General features: G+C 42.5%; 1 protein-coding gene across 4 annotated transcripts in view; it reads left to right on the plus strand.

The window, feature by feature from the left end:
* guf1 (GTP binding elongation factor GUF1) overlaps positions 1 to 14,457 on the plus strand; it is a 194,013-nt gene that overhangs the window by 156,244 nt on the left and 23,312 nt on the right. For all 4 annotated transcript variants that reach the window (XM_068036092.1, XM_068036073.1, XM_068036082.1 and 1 more), the window contains 2 exons: positions 10,832 to 10,964; positions 11,111 to 11,254. In XM_068036092.1, coding sequence (XP_067892193.1) covers positions 10,832 to 10,964; positions 11,111 to 11,254 — 277 coding nt within the window. The remainder of the gene's footprint in view (positions 1 to 10,831; positions 10,965 to 11,110; positions 11,255 to 14,457) is intronic.

Raw genomic sequence — 14,457 nt, forward strand, 5'->3', positions numbered from 1 at the left:
GCATTGAAAACAAATTTGTTCTTAAGTATTCAAAAGGGAGCTGGATGAGTACCTGAAAATGACAAACATACTTACATATAGAAGGTACAAAAACAATATACTGTGGATGCTGGAAATCTGAAACAAGAACTGAAAATACTGGAAATACTCAGTAAGTCAGGCAGAATACGTGGAGAGAAAAGATGACCTTTCATCAGAAGGAAGTTTGCTTATTGAGAGTTGTGTCACTTAGTCACCATGGTCTTCTGGAACTTGTTTGGTAGCTTTTGCAGTTTGGAGAAGATCTTCTTGGAGTTGTTTGCTAAGTTAGCCTATGTTGTTTTTGTCTCCCAGGAAATTGTGTGGTTGCATTGGGTAGAGTCGTGAGACTTAGGATTAATGATGTGCAGAAGTTACACCATTCAATGGATTGGATTGTCGGGATGGACTATCATGCATTCATATATATATATATTACAGTGTTAACTGTTATGTGTCAATTTGAGTCTGTTTTTGTGAGAAAGACAAATAACTAAAATGCCAGAAGAAATGGACATCACTTAGAAAATGCATTGAGCTAAGTTCTGATGAAATAGTGAGAAATGCTACAAAGGAGAAATGAGATGCAAGAAGACAGTCTACTAACCTTCATTCTACCTTGCTTAATTTGAATGATCTCATGCTTCAAATTGAAATTGTGTTTATAAAATGTCACACATTAAATATTATTGAAAAATTCATTGGTCACTTCAAATTGAAATTCTCATTCCAAATGGGTCCTGACTGATGAAGTGTGATGCTTAATTCAAATTCTGTGATCAATATTGGGTGCCTTGGGGTGGCAGCTATCCCACATATCATGTAGTTCATTATTCATTGGAGATGGAGGAAATTTGAGAGGTTTCTGGAGATTTTTTTAAACAGTTTATGTCTCCATATTATAAAAAGAATTTAGAGGTATTGGAAAAGATGCAAAAAGATTTGCAAGGATGATCGGAACTGAGAGGATTATACTTACCTGGAAAGGCTGAACAAGCTAGGGCTGTTTTCTGTTATATAATGTTCTGATAAAGTACCTTGGGATGTTTTATTATGTTAAAGGTGCTATATAAATATAAGTTATTGTTGAAAAGAGAAGGCTGAGGGGGTCCCTTTCAGGCTGAGACAGGAGAATTTATAATGGGAAATAGAGAAATGGCAGAGAAGGTAAATAATTACTGTGTGTCTGTATTCACGGAGGAAGAAACAAGAAGTCTCCCTGAAATAATTGAGATCCAAGGATCTAGTGAGAATGAGGAACTGAAAGAAATTAGGATTAGTAAAAAAGTAGTAGGAGAGAAATTAATGGGACTGAAAGTTGGCAAACCCCCAGGACCTGGTGATCTTCACCCTAGAGTGTTGGAAAAATGGCTGCAGAGATAGTGGATGCATTGGTGATCATCTTTCAAAATTCCATATATTCTGCAATGGTGCCTGCAGATTGGAAGATTGCAAATGTAACCCCACTGATTAATAAAGGAGGGAGAGAGAAAACGGGGAACTATAGATCTGTTAGCCTAACGTCGGTAGTAGGAAAAATACTAGATTCTATTATAAAAGGATGTGATTACTGGACACTTGGAAAATAATGGTAAAATTGTGCAGAGTCAACATGGATTTATGAAGGAGAAATAATATTTGACAAACTTGTTAGAGTTTTTTGAGGATGTTACGAGCAGAGTGGATAAGAGGGAACTAGTGGATGTGGTGTATTTGGACTTTGAGAAGGCTTTTGATAAAGTCCCACAGGAGGTTAGTAAGCAAAATTAAAGCGCATGGGATTGGGGTATGTACTAGCATGGACTGAGGATTGGGTAACAGGCAGAAAACAGAGTTTAGGAACAAATGGGTCATTTTCAGGTTGGCCGGCAGTGACCAGTGGTGTACCGCAAGGATCAGTGCTTCGCCCCATTCACAATCTCTCAATGATTTGGATGTGGGACCAATTGTAATATTTCCAAGTTTGCAAATGACACAAAACTCGGTGGGACTGAGTTGTGAGGAGGATGCAAAGAGGCTTCAAGAGGTTTTGAACAGGCTGAGTGAGTGGGCAAGAACTTGGCAGATGGAATATAATGTGGTTGTGTGAGCTTATCCACTTTGGTAGGAGGAACAGGGATGCAGAGTGTTTCTTAAATGGTGAGAGATTGAAAAGGGTTGATGTCCAAAGACACTGAGGTGTCCTTGTTCATAAGTCACTGAAAGCTAGCATGCAGATGCAGCAAGCAATTAGGAGGCAAATGGTATGTTAGGAACATAGGAACAGGAGTAGGCCATTCAGCCCGTCGAGCCTGCTCCGCCATTCAATACAATCAGAGCTGATCATCCACTTCAATGCCTTTTTCCCACACTATCCCAATATCCTTTTATGTCATTGGTATTTAGAATCTGTCGATCTCTGTTTTAAACATACTCAATGACTGAGCTGCCACAGCCCTCTGGGGCAGAGAATTCCAAAGATTCACAACCCTCTGAATGAAGAAATTTCTCCTCATCTTGGTCCTAAGTGGCTTCCCACTTGTTTTGAAATTGTGTCACCTGGTTCTGGACTCCCCAGTCAGGGGAGACATCTTATCTACATCTATCCTGTCTGCCCCTTTAAGTATTTTGTAGGTTTCAATTAAAACACCTCTCATTCTTTGAAACTCTAGAGAATACAGGCCCAGTTTCCCCAATCTCTCTTTGTAGGACAGTCCCGCCATCCCGGGAACAAGTCTGATGAACCTTCGTTGTACTCCGTCAATGACAATAATATTCTTCTTGAGGTAAGGGGACAAAAACTGCACACTACTCCAGGTGCGGTCTAACCAAAGTTCTATACAATTGAAGTAAGATTTCACTACTCCTGTACTCATATCCTCTTGCGATAAAGGCAAACATACCACTAGCCTTCCTAATTGCCTGCTGCACCTGCATGTTAGCTTTCAGTGACGTATCGACAAGGACACCCAGGTCCCTTTGTACATCTACACTTTCTAATCTCTTACCATTTAAGAAATACTCTGCACATCTATTCCTCCTACCAAAGTGGATAACCTCACATTTTTCCACATTATATTCCATCTGCCATGTTCTTGCCCACTCACAAAGTCTGTCCAAATCCCCTTGAAGCTGCTTTGCATCTTCCTCACAACACACATTCCCACCTAGTTTTGTGTCATCTGTGAATTTGGAAATATTACATTTGGTCCCCACATCTAAATCATTGATATATATTGTGATCAGCTAGTTGCAATGAGTCCAATAGGAAATGCAGGAGAAATTATTTTACCTAAAGAATTGTTAGAATGTGGAACTCGCTACCATTGGGAGTAGTTGTAGGCAGATAGCTTAGATACATTTAAGGGAAACTAGATAAACAAGCGCATGAGGAGAAAAGGAATAGAAAGGTATGCTGATGGTCAATGTTGAGTCAACCCACATGATCCATTCATCATGGAAAAACTGATAGCAGAATCATTGCCAACTGCTTTCAGAACTATAAATTTACCCCACAGTAGGAAGCAGCAATACTCAGCACAGTTGAAGATCTGACCTCGGCACTGGCAAAAGGCTCTGAAACAGTGAACTCCTTGAGCATGAGTGCTGTGCTGTGATTGCCAGCAGACACATTGTTGGTGTTATTATGGAAGTCTTGGGATTAAGAAATTGTTGCTGTGTTGGAGGATGTTGCTGCTCATGAGTATAAGCGAAGAAGCCCAAGCAAGCGAGGAAGCAGCTCCCACCATGGCATCCAATTATGTGATTGCTGAAGACATGGTTGACAACTAAGCCAGATATTCGACTGAAATGTTTCTGTGCATTAAACAGAAGTGACAGTTTTGTGGAAGAATGTGTTACTGATGGGAAGCAAGTCACAGTCATTGAATATTTTGGAAATAACTGAATTTTATGTTCCACAGCTTGTACAGTCCTTCAGCTTCAGTTGTGTGCGTTTTAACAATTGTCTTGGATGTTTTATGGCATTTTTGGTGTTCTGTAGTGGAGGGCGGGGGTGGGGAGTTCAATGGAGATAAAAAGTGGGAGAGATGTAAAAGTGGCTGCTGTATCAATATCACCCATATTGTACTATCACACAAAGTCAAAATAACCCCTCTTGAGTGCTAGATTCAAGTTAGCAGCACAGTATCAGGCCATTTGGCCTGACTGGTTTAGGCTAACCTTTATGTTTAACACGAGCTTCCTCCTACCCCTCTTCTAAACCAATCAGCATACTCTTCTATTTCTTTCTCACCCATGTGCTAGCTTCCCCTTAAATCCAACTATGATATTTGCCTCAACTGCTACTTGTGGTAATGAATTGCATTCTCGCCACTCTTGGTTAACAAAGTTTTCCCTGAAGCTCCTATTAGATTTATTAGTGACTATCTTATACTAATGGTGTTATGATCCCCGTGGAGACCACCAACAAATGAAAAGAATCAAAGCTGCCAATTGACCCCGATTTAGGAAACCAAATGGACAAGATTTCACTTTTATAAATTTTACTTTAACACTCAAAACAAAACCAACATAAATTAAACATGAAGCAACAGACACATCGCGGTCAATATATATTACAAATTACATCTTAACTATCAGATACAACAGAGATGGGTTTCACTGGGTAGTCCATCCAGCATATATAGCAACAATTACAGTCACACAGTTCTTTTCAACTCTGAAGTTCCTCAGGTAGATTTTCACCTCCTTCAAGAATTTTGTCATTGTTGTTTTCTGACAGCAGTTCTCTCTCAATCCAAACTCCATGGGTATGGTCTTTACATGGCGCACTTCTCCAGAATCTCCTCAGCACTGCTCACGACAATCTTGATAACGTGGATTTACCAGTCTTCCCTTCACTGACAACACTGTATGGTTGGGTCTGATTAGTCAACTACTTTAAGTATCAGAAACACCTGGATTCAGTTTTCACTTTCTTCTGCTTGCTGGCGCTCACACCTGCCTGATCTGTTTCATCTGCCTGATCTGGAGAGGACTCTGTCTCCTTTTATCTGGGTCTAACCAGTGTCCGTTTCCCTGGAAACCTGAAGTTGTTTTTCCAGTAAAATAAAAACAAAATACTGCGGATGCTGGAAATCTGAAATTAAAACAAGAAATGCTGGGACCATTCAGCAGGTCTGGCAGCATCTGTGGAAAGAGAAGCAGAGTTAACGTTTCGGGTCAGTGACCCTTCATCGGACCCTTCATGAGTTCCGATGAAGGGTCACTGACCCGAAATGTTAACTCTGCTTCTCTTTCCACAGATGCTGCCAGACCTGCTGAGTGGTTCCAGCATTTCTTCTTGTTTTTCCAGCTTCTGTTTCGGTTTTGGTTTCTGTTTCAGTTCTTGTTCCTATTTCAAATCTAGTTTCCTTCTCAGTTAGTGGTTAAAAAAACAAGCTTTGCAACCATCGATTCCATCACAGTGGCCCCTAGTTTTGCACTCCTCCACAAGTGGCAACATTTTCTGCATGTCTACCCTATTGAACCCTTTGGCTATCTTAAAAAACCTCAACAGATCACCCCTCAGCATTCTTTGTTCTAGAGAAAAGATCCCCACCCTTTACTGTCTTTGCTGATAGTTATAACCTCACAGTTTTGATCAGGGACTGTTCTACTGGTCCAACTGGTTTTTCAGCTTCACCTACAATTGGTTCCTAGGCCAAAGTATGTTTCTTCACCGCTTCTGGATCTAATGGTGACCTGCAACTTTACTGTCATTTTTCTACTCTGCAACCAACTGTGTGGCTGTTAACACCAAATCAAACCTTGGTCCGTACCCGTACTCCTCTGGCAGCATCTCCTCCTTTGCACATCTTGCCTTGTTCCACCCCTTTCGCATTTCATCTAAAATCTTTGTCCTGTACTGCCTGCTCAAGTACCATGTCAGTTTTCTGACCAAGGTATCTTCACTGCTTTCTCCCCTCAGCCTCTGCACCGAGTGACATCGCATTCTCTATGATTTCAACCTTTATCTCTACTCAACATACTGTCTCTCCTCTGAGTTCACAGCCCTTCTATCCTCCCTCCATATAAACTGCCCAACCCATATTCATGGCCATCTTCTTGACCTTGTCATCTCACCTGGCCTCACTACTCCTATTGTGTCGATCACAGATAATGCCATCTCTAATCACTTCCTTGTATCAGTCTCCACCCATTCCTCCTCCCAACTCTGCTTCCTTCTGTGTCTGCCCCTGGAAAAATCTCTCCCAATTCACTTACGATTGCATATCCAAAATCCCAACTGTCTAGACTTCAGAGCTCCATTCACCACAACATTTCTGTAGCTGCCGATCTGTTCAACCACACCTTCAGCTCTTAGTCCACATTAAAACCATTACTCTCGCTGAATCTGGTTGTTCCGGCTGTTATGGCCCTCATCTTTTCTCCCTGAATTCCAAGTGATGCAGACTTGAACATATGTGGCAGGTAACTAGTTTAGCCATTCACCGTCACATCTGGCTGGATTACATAAAGCATTATTGGGATCCACTCTCGTTTGCCAAAACTGCTCCCTATTCCAGAATCATTCAGAGATAACCTCTGACTTTTTCTGTACTGCAAACTGTCTTTTTAAGCCCTTCTCCCCTGTCTCCTCCACCCTCACCACCAAGTGCAAGGTACTCATGGACTTCTTTGTCACTAATTTCAAGACGTCCTGATCAGCTGCCTCTATGCTTTCCTCTCTTCCCCTAACCCACCGGGCCAAAATTCCTCTAAGGTTACCCCCTGCCCCTAGCCCTGAACTTGCATCTTGCTCTAGTTTCTTTCCTATCTCCCCTCATGCCCTCTCCAAGCTCATCTTGTCCATGAGACCCACCTCCTGCTTTCTCTATCCTTCTCCTACAGAACTGCTGACTACTCAAGTTCCCTCCATGTTAGCTGATATTTTGAGTTCTGTCTCGTCAGGTATTGTCCGCCTCTTCAAATCTGCACTCATCACCCCTCTCTTCAATAAACCAGCCCGTGACCACTCCGTCTTTACAAACTACCATCCCGCCTTCAAACTCCCTTTTCTCTCAAATCCTTGAACGTATTGCCTCCCAAAGCCATCCCAGTCTTTTCCAGAACTCCATGCTTCTATCCTTCCAATCAGGTTTCTGCCCCTGCCATAGTACCCAAACACCTCTGATCAAAGTCACTATAACATTCTATGTGACTGTGACCGTGGTAAACTATCCCTCCTCATTCTTCTCGATCTTTGACATGGTTGACCACATCATCCTCCTCCAAAGCCACTGTCGTCCAGCTGGATGGGACTGCACTCACCTGGTTCCATTTTTATCTGTCTAATTATAGCTCAGAGTCACCTGCAATGGCTTCTCGTCCCACTCCTGTACCATTATTCTTTTGTCACCCAAGGATCAATCCTTGATCCCTTCTTAATTCTCAGCTGCCTGCTGCCCCTCAAAGAGGTCATCCAAAAACACAGTATGCTGTCGATGCCCAATTCTAATTCACCGCCTCTCTCGACCCCTCCACTGTCTCTAAATTGTCTAACACCTTGTCCGGCTTGCAGTACTGGATGAACAAAAGTTTCCTCCATATAATTATTGGGAAGGTCAGAGCATTTCCAGCACAGAGACAATGGGCCTTCTGTGCCATTAATGTTCTATGTTGCATTGTCCCAAATTTTGCAGTCAGTGGCAAAGAAACAGCACTTGCCACTGACCTCAAAGAAAGCTGCCCATAAAGATCTAGTTATCTGCGTGGCTTTCACCTTTCGGGAAAAAAGAACCCAACCGAAGCACAGCGGACCCGAACCCGCCCCAACTCGACCCGACCCAGACCTGATCATCCCTTTACTTACCTTCCTGACACTGAACCTGCAAGAAGCCGCAGCGCATGCGCGATGACATTATAGTGACGTCACTCGCTCACTGCGCAGACTCAGTTTCGTCTCGGATTCCCAGCTAAGTGTGTGGTGAAAGCAGATTCAATCGTAGCTTTCAAAAAGATATTGGATAATTATCTGAAGAGCAAATATTTGTAGCACTAAGTTGCTGTTGCAGAGGGCTGGCACGGACTAGACAGGCCGAATGGCCACCTTCTGTGCTGTAACCATTCTATGATTCTATAAAACTCTCTCCGCCTTGCTAGCTCTCTTTCCTCCGTTAAGATGCTCCTTAAAACCTACCTTATTGACCAAGCTTTTGGTCATCTGCTTTAATATCTCCTTATGTGGTTTGGTGTCAAACGTTGTTTGCTAATGATGCTGTGAAATGTCTTGGGACGATTTACTACACTAAGTGTGCTGTATACTTCTAAGTAGTTGTTGCTTATCATCCTTCTGAATATTTTTGCATCTTTACCAATGACTCTGTATCTTTTTCATAATATGAAGACCAGAACTGCACAGTGCTCCCCAGTATGGTCTAATTAAGGTTCTATACAAGTTTAAAATGGCTTCCCTACTTTTTAATTCTGTCCCTGCAGAAATTAACTCTGGTGCTTGGTTTACTTTTTTAAAAAAAAAGGACTTGCAATTAGACAGCAACTTTCATGACCTCAAGATGTCCCAAAGCACTTTACAACCGATGAAATACATTGGAAATGTAGTCACTATTATAACGTAGGAAACGGGATGGCCAATTTTCACACAGCAAGCTCTCAACAGACCAGATAATTTAAAAGCAAAATACTGCGGATGCTGGAAATCTGGAATAAAAACAAGAAATGCTGGAACCACTCAGCAGGTCTGGCAGCATCTGTGGAAAGAGAAGCAGAGTTAACGTTTCGGGTCAGTGACCCTTCATCGAAAGGTCACTGACCCGAAACGTTAACTCTGCTTCTCTTTCCACAGATGCTGCCAGACCTGCTGAGTGGTTCCAGCATTTCTTGTTTTTAGACCAGATAATTTGTTTCTGTGATGTTTATTTATAAATATTGGTCAGGACACTGGGATAACTCACCTGCTTTTCTTCAAAAAAGTGGCATAGGATCTTTTACGTCCACCTGAGAAGGCAGTTGGGTCCTCAGTTTAATGTCTCATCTGAAAGACTGCACCTCGGACTTTGCAGCAATCCCTCAGTACTGCACTGGAGTTTCAGCCTTAAGTTTTGTGCTGAAGTCCTGGAATAGAACTTGAACCCACAACCTTGTGACTCAGAGGCAAGAGTACTACCAACTGAGTTATGGCTGACACTACATGGCCTTATTAACCTGCGTTGCTACTTTTAGTGATGTCTGTATCTGTACCCTAAGGTCCCTTTGTTCCTCTACCCCATTTAGACTCCTCTTATCCAAGCATGGATATGATCGCTTTATTCTTCCTACCAAATGCAACACCAGACACTTATGTAATTCATTTGCTAATGCAACAAATTTGGCCTAACCATCAGCCTCAAGAAAATGAACATCATGGGACAGGACGTGCTCTGGAAGTGGTTCAAGAGTTCACCTACCTAGGCTCCACTATCACCAGTAACCTGTCGCTCAATGCAGAAATCAACAAGCACATGGAAAGGCGTCCACTGCTATGTCCAGACTGGCCAAGAGAGTGTGGGAAAATGGCGCACTGACACGGAACACAAAAGTCCGAGTGTTTCAAGCCTGTGTCCTCAGTACCTTGCTGTACGGCAGCGAGGCCTGGACAACGTATGTCAGCCAAGAGCAACGTCTCAACTCATTCCATCTTCGCTGCCTCCGGAGAATCCTTGGCATCAGGTGGCAAGATCGTATCTCCAACGCAGAAGTCCTTGAGGCAGACAACATCCCCAGCATATACACCCTACTGAGCCAGCGGCGCTTGAGATGGCTTGGCCATGTGAGCCGCATGGAAGATGGCAGGATCCCCAAGGACGCATTGTACAGCGAGCTCGTCACTGGTATCAGGCCCACCGGCCGTCCATGCCTCCGCTTTAAAGACATTTGCAAAAGCAACATGAAGTCCTGTGACATTGACCACAAGTCATAGGAGTCAGTTCCCAGTGATCGCCAGAGCTGGCGGACAGCCATAAAGGCGAGGCTAAAGAATGGCGAGTTGAAGAGACTTAGCAATTGGCAGGAAAAAAGACAAGTGCAAGGAGAGATACAACTGTGTAACAGCCCCGACAACTGATTTTATCTGCAGCGCCTGTAGAAGAGTCTGTCACTCTAGAATTGGCCTTTATAACCACTCCAGACGCTGCTCCACAAACCACTGACCACCTCTAGGCGCTTACCCATTGTCTCTCGAGGCAAGGAGGCCAAAGAAGAAGGAAGAAACACATTCTTCAGATTTTTATCTATATGCATAAACATTGGAGTAATGCTTTGAGCAACAAATAGTTTTCTTTAATAGAAAAACTGCAAATTCTGGAAAGCATTTTTAGCATATTCTGTTTTTATTTCAGATTTCTAGCATCTATAGTATTTTGCTTTCGTATAAAATATTTGTTTTCCTTGTTTTTTGACTATTTTTCTATTCTTAGTCACTTATCGCAACATAAAACTGCTGTTGCTGTAATAGAACTTTTTGTGGCACATATGAGTGCAGTAGATATGAAATTGGATGTACACTGAATTAACAAATAGGAAATATAGCTCTCAATTTTTTGCCTTTTCGGGAGAGAATACCACAAAGAATTATGAGTAAAACACTTAAACTCATACATAGAATCCTGCCATTTCAATGTTCTATGTAGCTATAAATTCACACTGAGAAGGAAAGTACATGGATTCATAATTATGTTTCCTGTACATAATTATCTCCACTTCAAAAAAACTTAATGCATTCTGTAAAAATGTTTTCATCTGACTTCAAATGGTCTTACAAGCACTGTGATGTAGCATAAGATAAAATCAATTTTACAGCACTCGAAGATAAGCTGATTTTTCTTATTGCCAGGTTGGGTTTTCTAGGACTTCTGCATATGGAGGTATTCAATCAACGATTGGAACAAGAGTATAATGCATCAGTCATTCTTACTGCCCCGACTGTTCCATATAAGGCAGTTCTGTCATCCAGCAAATTAATCAAGGTGGGGTACTTTTTAATTAGTTTTCACACTAAATACGTTGAAGTCTGATTTCATTGAACAGCTTTCTAGGGCTCGGTTACTTTTCTCAATATGCTTTTAAAAAGTTGAAACCAATCTGTACAATATACTTATTTTGATTGTTTCAGGAATACAGAGAAGAAGAAATTATGATTTTAAATCCATGCCATTTTCCTGATAGATTACAAGTTAAAAAGTATTTGGAACCAGTAGTCATTGGCACTATCCTCACTCCTGATGATTACATTGGAAAAATAATATCTCTGTGTCAGGTACATTTAACCCATGAAAAAAGCAATTGTCAATTGTTTACACTTTTACCTAATCGTATATTGTAAACATATCTTGTTCTGTTTACACTTTTATTCAATCATATATTGTCATAAGTATATAAGAAACACATTTTTCAGAACTAGTTTCAGTTTATTGTGTGTCACTGTAATAGATCTTCAAAAATTCTGGCTTGAACAGAAAAGTTGCGACAAGAAATTTATCTACATAAAATTTAAAAAAATGTTCGACCATTGCTGAGGCCCTGCTCTCTGATCTAGTTGTTCTGTGGCAAACTGACGATCATCAATGTGGTCAGTCGCTACTAATGGGACAGATGTTAGACTGTCATCAGCTCTGAGAACAGCAACATTCTCAACCAGTTCTGGTCTCTGGTCACATTCCTGGTCAACCTTCCTGCTTTCTTGCCACCATACCAGACGTGACTCCCTCTTAGACAAGCCTACAGCTTCCCTGTGTACCTCTCTTGGCATCCTCCAAAGAACTCATCAAGGCACTCAGCGCTGACTCACTACGAGCATTGACCCCAATTGGCCCGTCCTACTCTCAGCCCGAACTTTTCGGCCAGTGCGATCGCTGGGGGCTAATCTTGCCAATCTCCTTCCCATCCAACTCGCGCCCCTGTGGACTCGGACAGCAAATCAACTATCACTGATCCTCTCCACATCTCCTTCCAAAATATCAGCTCACTGTGAACAAGGCCTTTGCCATCCATGAACTTATTGGGGATTATAGCATCAACATCATGGTCTTGACGGAAATATGGTTAAGGAGTGATGACTCCCCAAAATGAAGCTTCGTTGCCTGGCTATATCTTCCACCACAATGTCCTGCCAAGACCTTTGCAGTGGTGGTGTGATTGGTATAACCAAATCACACCTTGGCCTGACCTCCTACTCCTATAGCACTTTCTCCTCCTTTGAGCATTTTGCCTTGTTACACCACACGGACCTCCCATTTAAAATCCTCGTTCTCCACCACCCACCCAAGTGCGATAAAATATTTCTTACTGAGATATCTTCACTGCTTTCCTCCCTCAGCTTCTGCACTTCTGATCCTCAGGGATTTCAACCTCCATCTCAATTCATCATGCTTTCACTCCTCTGACTCTGAGTTCACTACCTTCTATACTCGCTTAATCTCTCCTTCCACATACTTTCCCAACCTATATTCATGGTCACCCCCCCCCCCCCCCCCCCCACCGACCTTGCCATCTCACATGGCCTTGCTACTCCCATCATATCAATCACAGATAAGGCCACCACTGATCACTTCCTTGTATCAATCTCCACCAACATCTCCTTCCACGAACCAACACAACCTACTTCTGTGTCTGTGTCTGTCTCTGGAAAAACCTATCCGCCAATTCACTTACAACTGCACTTTCAAAATCCCAACTGTCTAGACTTTAGCTCTCTGTTCACCATGACATTTCTGCACCTACTGATTTGCTAAACCATATTCTTAATTCCCCCTTTGAAGCCCAAATCTGCAATAAAATCATTGTGCGCTCTCACACTGGCCATTCTCCCAGTATAGCCATCATCTCTGCTCCCTTACGTCCAAGGGACGCAGACTTGAATGGATATGGCGGATAACTGGTTTAGATCTGGCTAGACCACATAATGCACTATCAGATCCTGCTGTCTTTTGCTAAAACTGCTCACTTTTCCAGGATCATCCGAGAATGCAAAGATAGCGCCTGGCTTCATTTCTTTACTGCAAACTGTTATCTTAATCCCCTCACCCTCACCTCCATCAGTAAGTTCAAGGAGCTTTGTCACTAAGATTGAGGCCATCTAATCTCTGCTGCTTATCTCCTTTCTACTAGCCCACCTGTCCAAACTTCCTCTTAAATTCCCCCTTGTCCTATTCCTGAACTCGCATTATTTTCTAGTTTCTCTTCTATCTCCTCTCATGCCCTCCATGAGAACCACCTTCTGCTTTTTTGACTCTATCCCATTAAATTGATGACCATCCAACTTCCCCTCCTGGTCCTTAGGTTAGTCAGTATTGTTAATAGTTCTTTTTCTTCAGATACTGCCCCATGTTCTTTTGAATCGGCTGTCGTCACCCCCTCCTCAAAAAAACAAACCTTGATCACACTGTTCTTGCAAGCTACCACCCATCTCTAACCTCCCTTTCTTCTCAAGTCCTTCAACGTGTTGTCGATTTGCAAATCTATGCCTATCTTTCCCAGGATTTCATGTTTGAATTCCTCCAATTAGGTTTTCGTCCCTGCCACAATACTGAAACGGCTCTTATCAAAGTCACAAATATGACTGCAACAAAGGTAAACTATCCCTCCTCATCCTTCTTGGCCTGTCTGTCTCCTTTGTCATGGTTGACTACACCATCCTCCTCCAGTGCTGCTCCACTGTCATCCATCTGGGTGGGACTGCACTTGCCGGGTTCCATTTTTATCTATCTAATTGTAACCAGAGTATCACTTGCAAAGGCTTCTTTTCCTGCTCCCGCAACATTACCTCTGGTGTTCCCAAAGGATCTATCCTTGTTTCCCTCCGACTTCTTATCTACAGACTGCCCCTTGGTGACATCATCCTTAAATAAAGCTTTAGTTTTCACATATATGCTGACGACACCCAGCTCTACCTCACCACACCTCTCTTGACCTCTACACTGCTGCTAAATTGTCCAACTGCTTGTCCGACTTCTAGTACTGGATGAGCAGAAATTTCCTTCAATTAAATTTGGGAAGACTGAAGCCATTTTTTTCCTTGGTCCCTGATACAAACTCTGTTCCCTAGCTGTTGATTCCCTTCCTCTCTGGCAACTGTTTGAGGCTGAATCAGGCTTTTCGCAACCTTTGTGTCATGTTTGACTCTGACATGAGCTTCGAACAACATATCAACAACATCACCAAGGCCACCTATTTCCACCTCCATACCATCGCCCAACTGCTGAAACCCTTATCCATACCTTGATTACCTCTAGACTTGACTATTCCAACACACTCCTGGCTGGCCTCCCACATTCTACCCTCCATTGCAACACTGACTACACTTCAAAAAGAAGTATTTTGTTGGCTGTAAAGCGCTTTGAGACGTCCGGTGGTTGTGCAAGGTGGTATATGGTCTTTTTTTTCCCCTTTCTTTTCTCTCTAAAGTTGAGGTCCTCCAAAATCTGCCCATGTCCATACTCGCAACAAGCCCAGTTCACCCAT

The sequence above is a fragment of the Heterodontus francisci genome, chromosome 1 (assembly GCF_036365525.1).
Source record: "Heterodontus francisci isolate sHetFra1 chromosome 1, sHetFra1.hap1, whole genome shotgun sequence".
NCBI lineage: Eukaryota > Metazoa > Chordata > Chondrichthyes > Heterodontiformes > Heterodontidae > Heterodontus > Heterodontus francisci.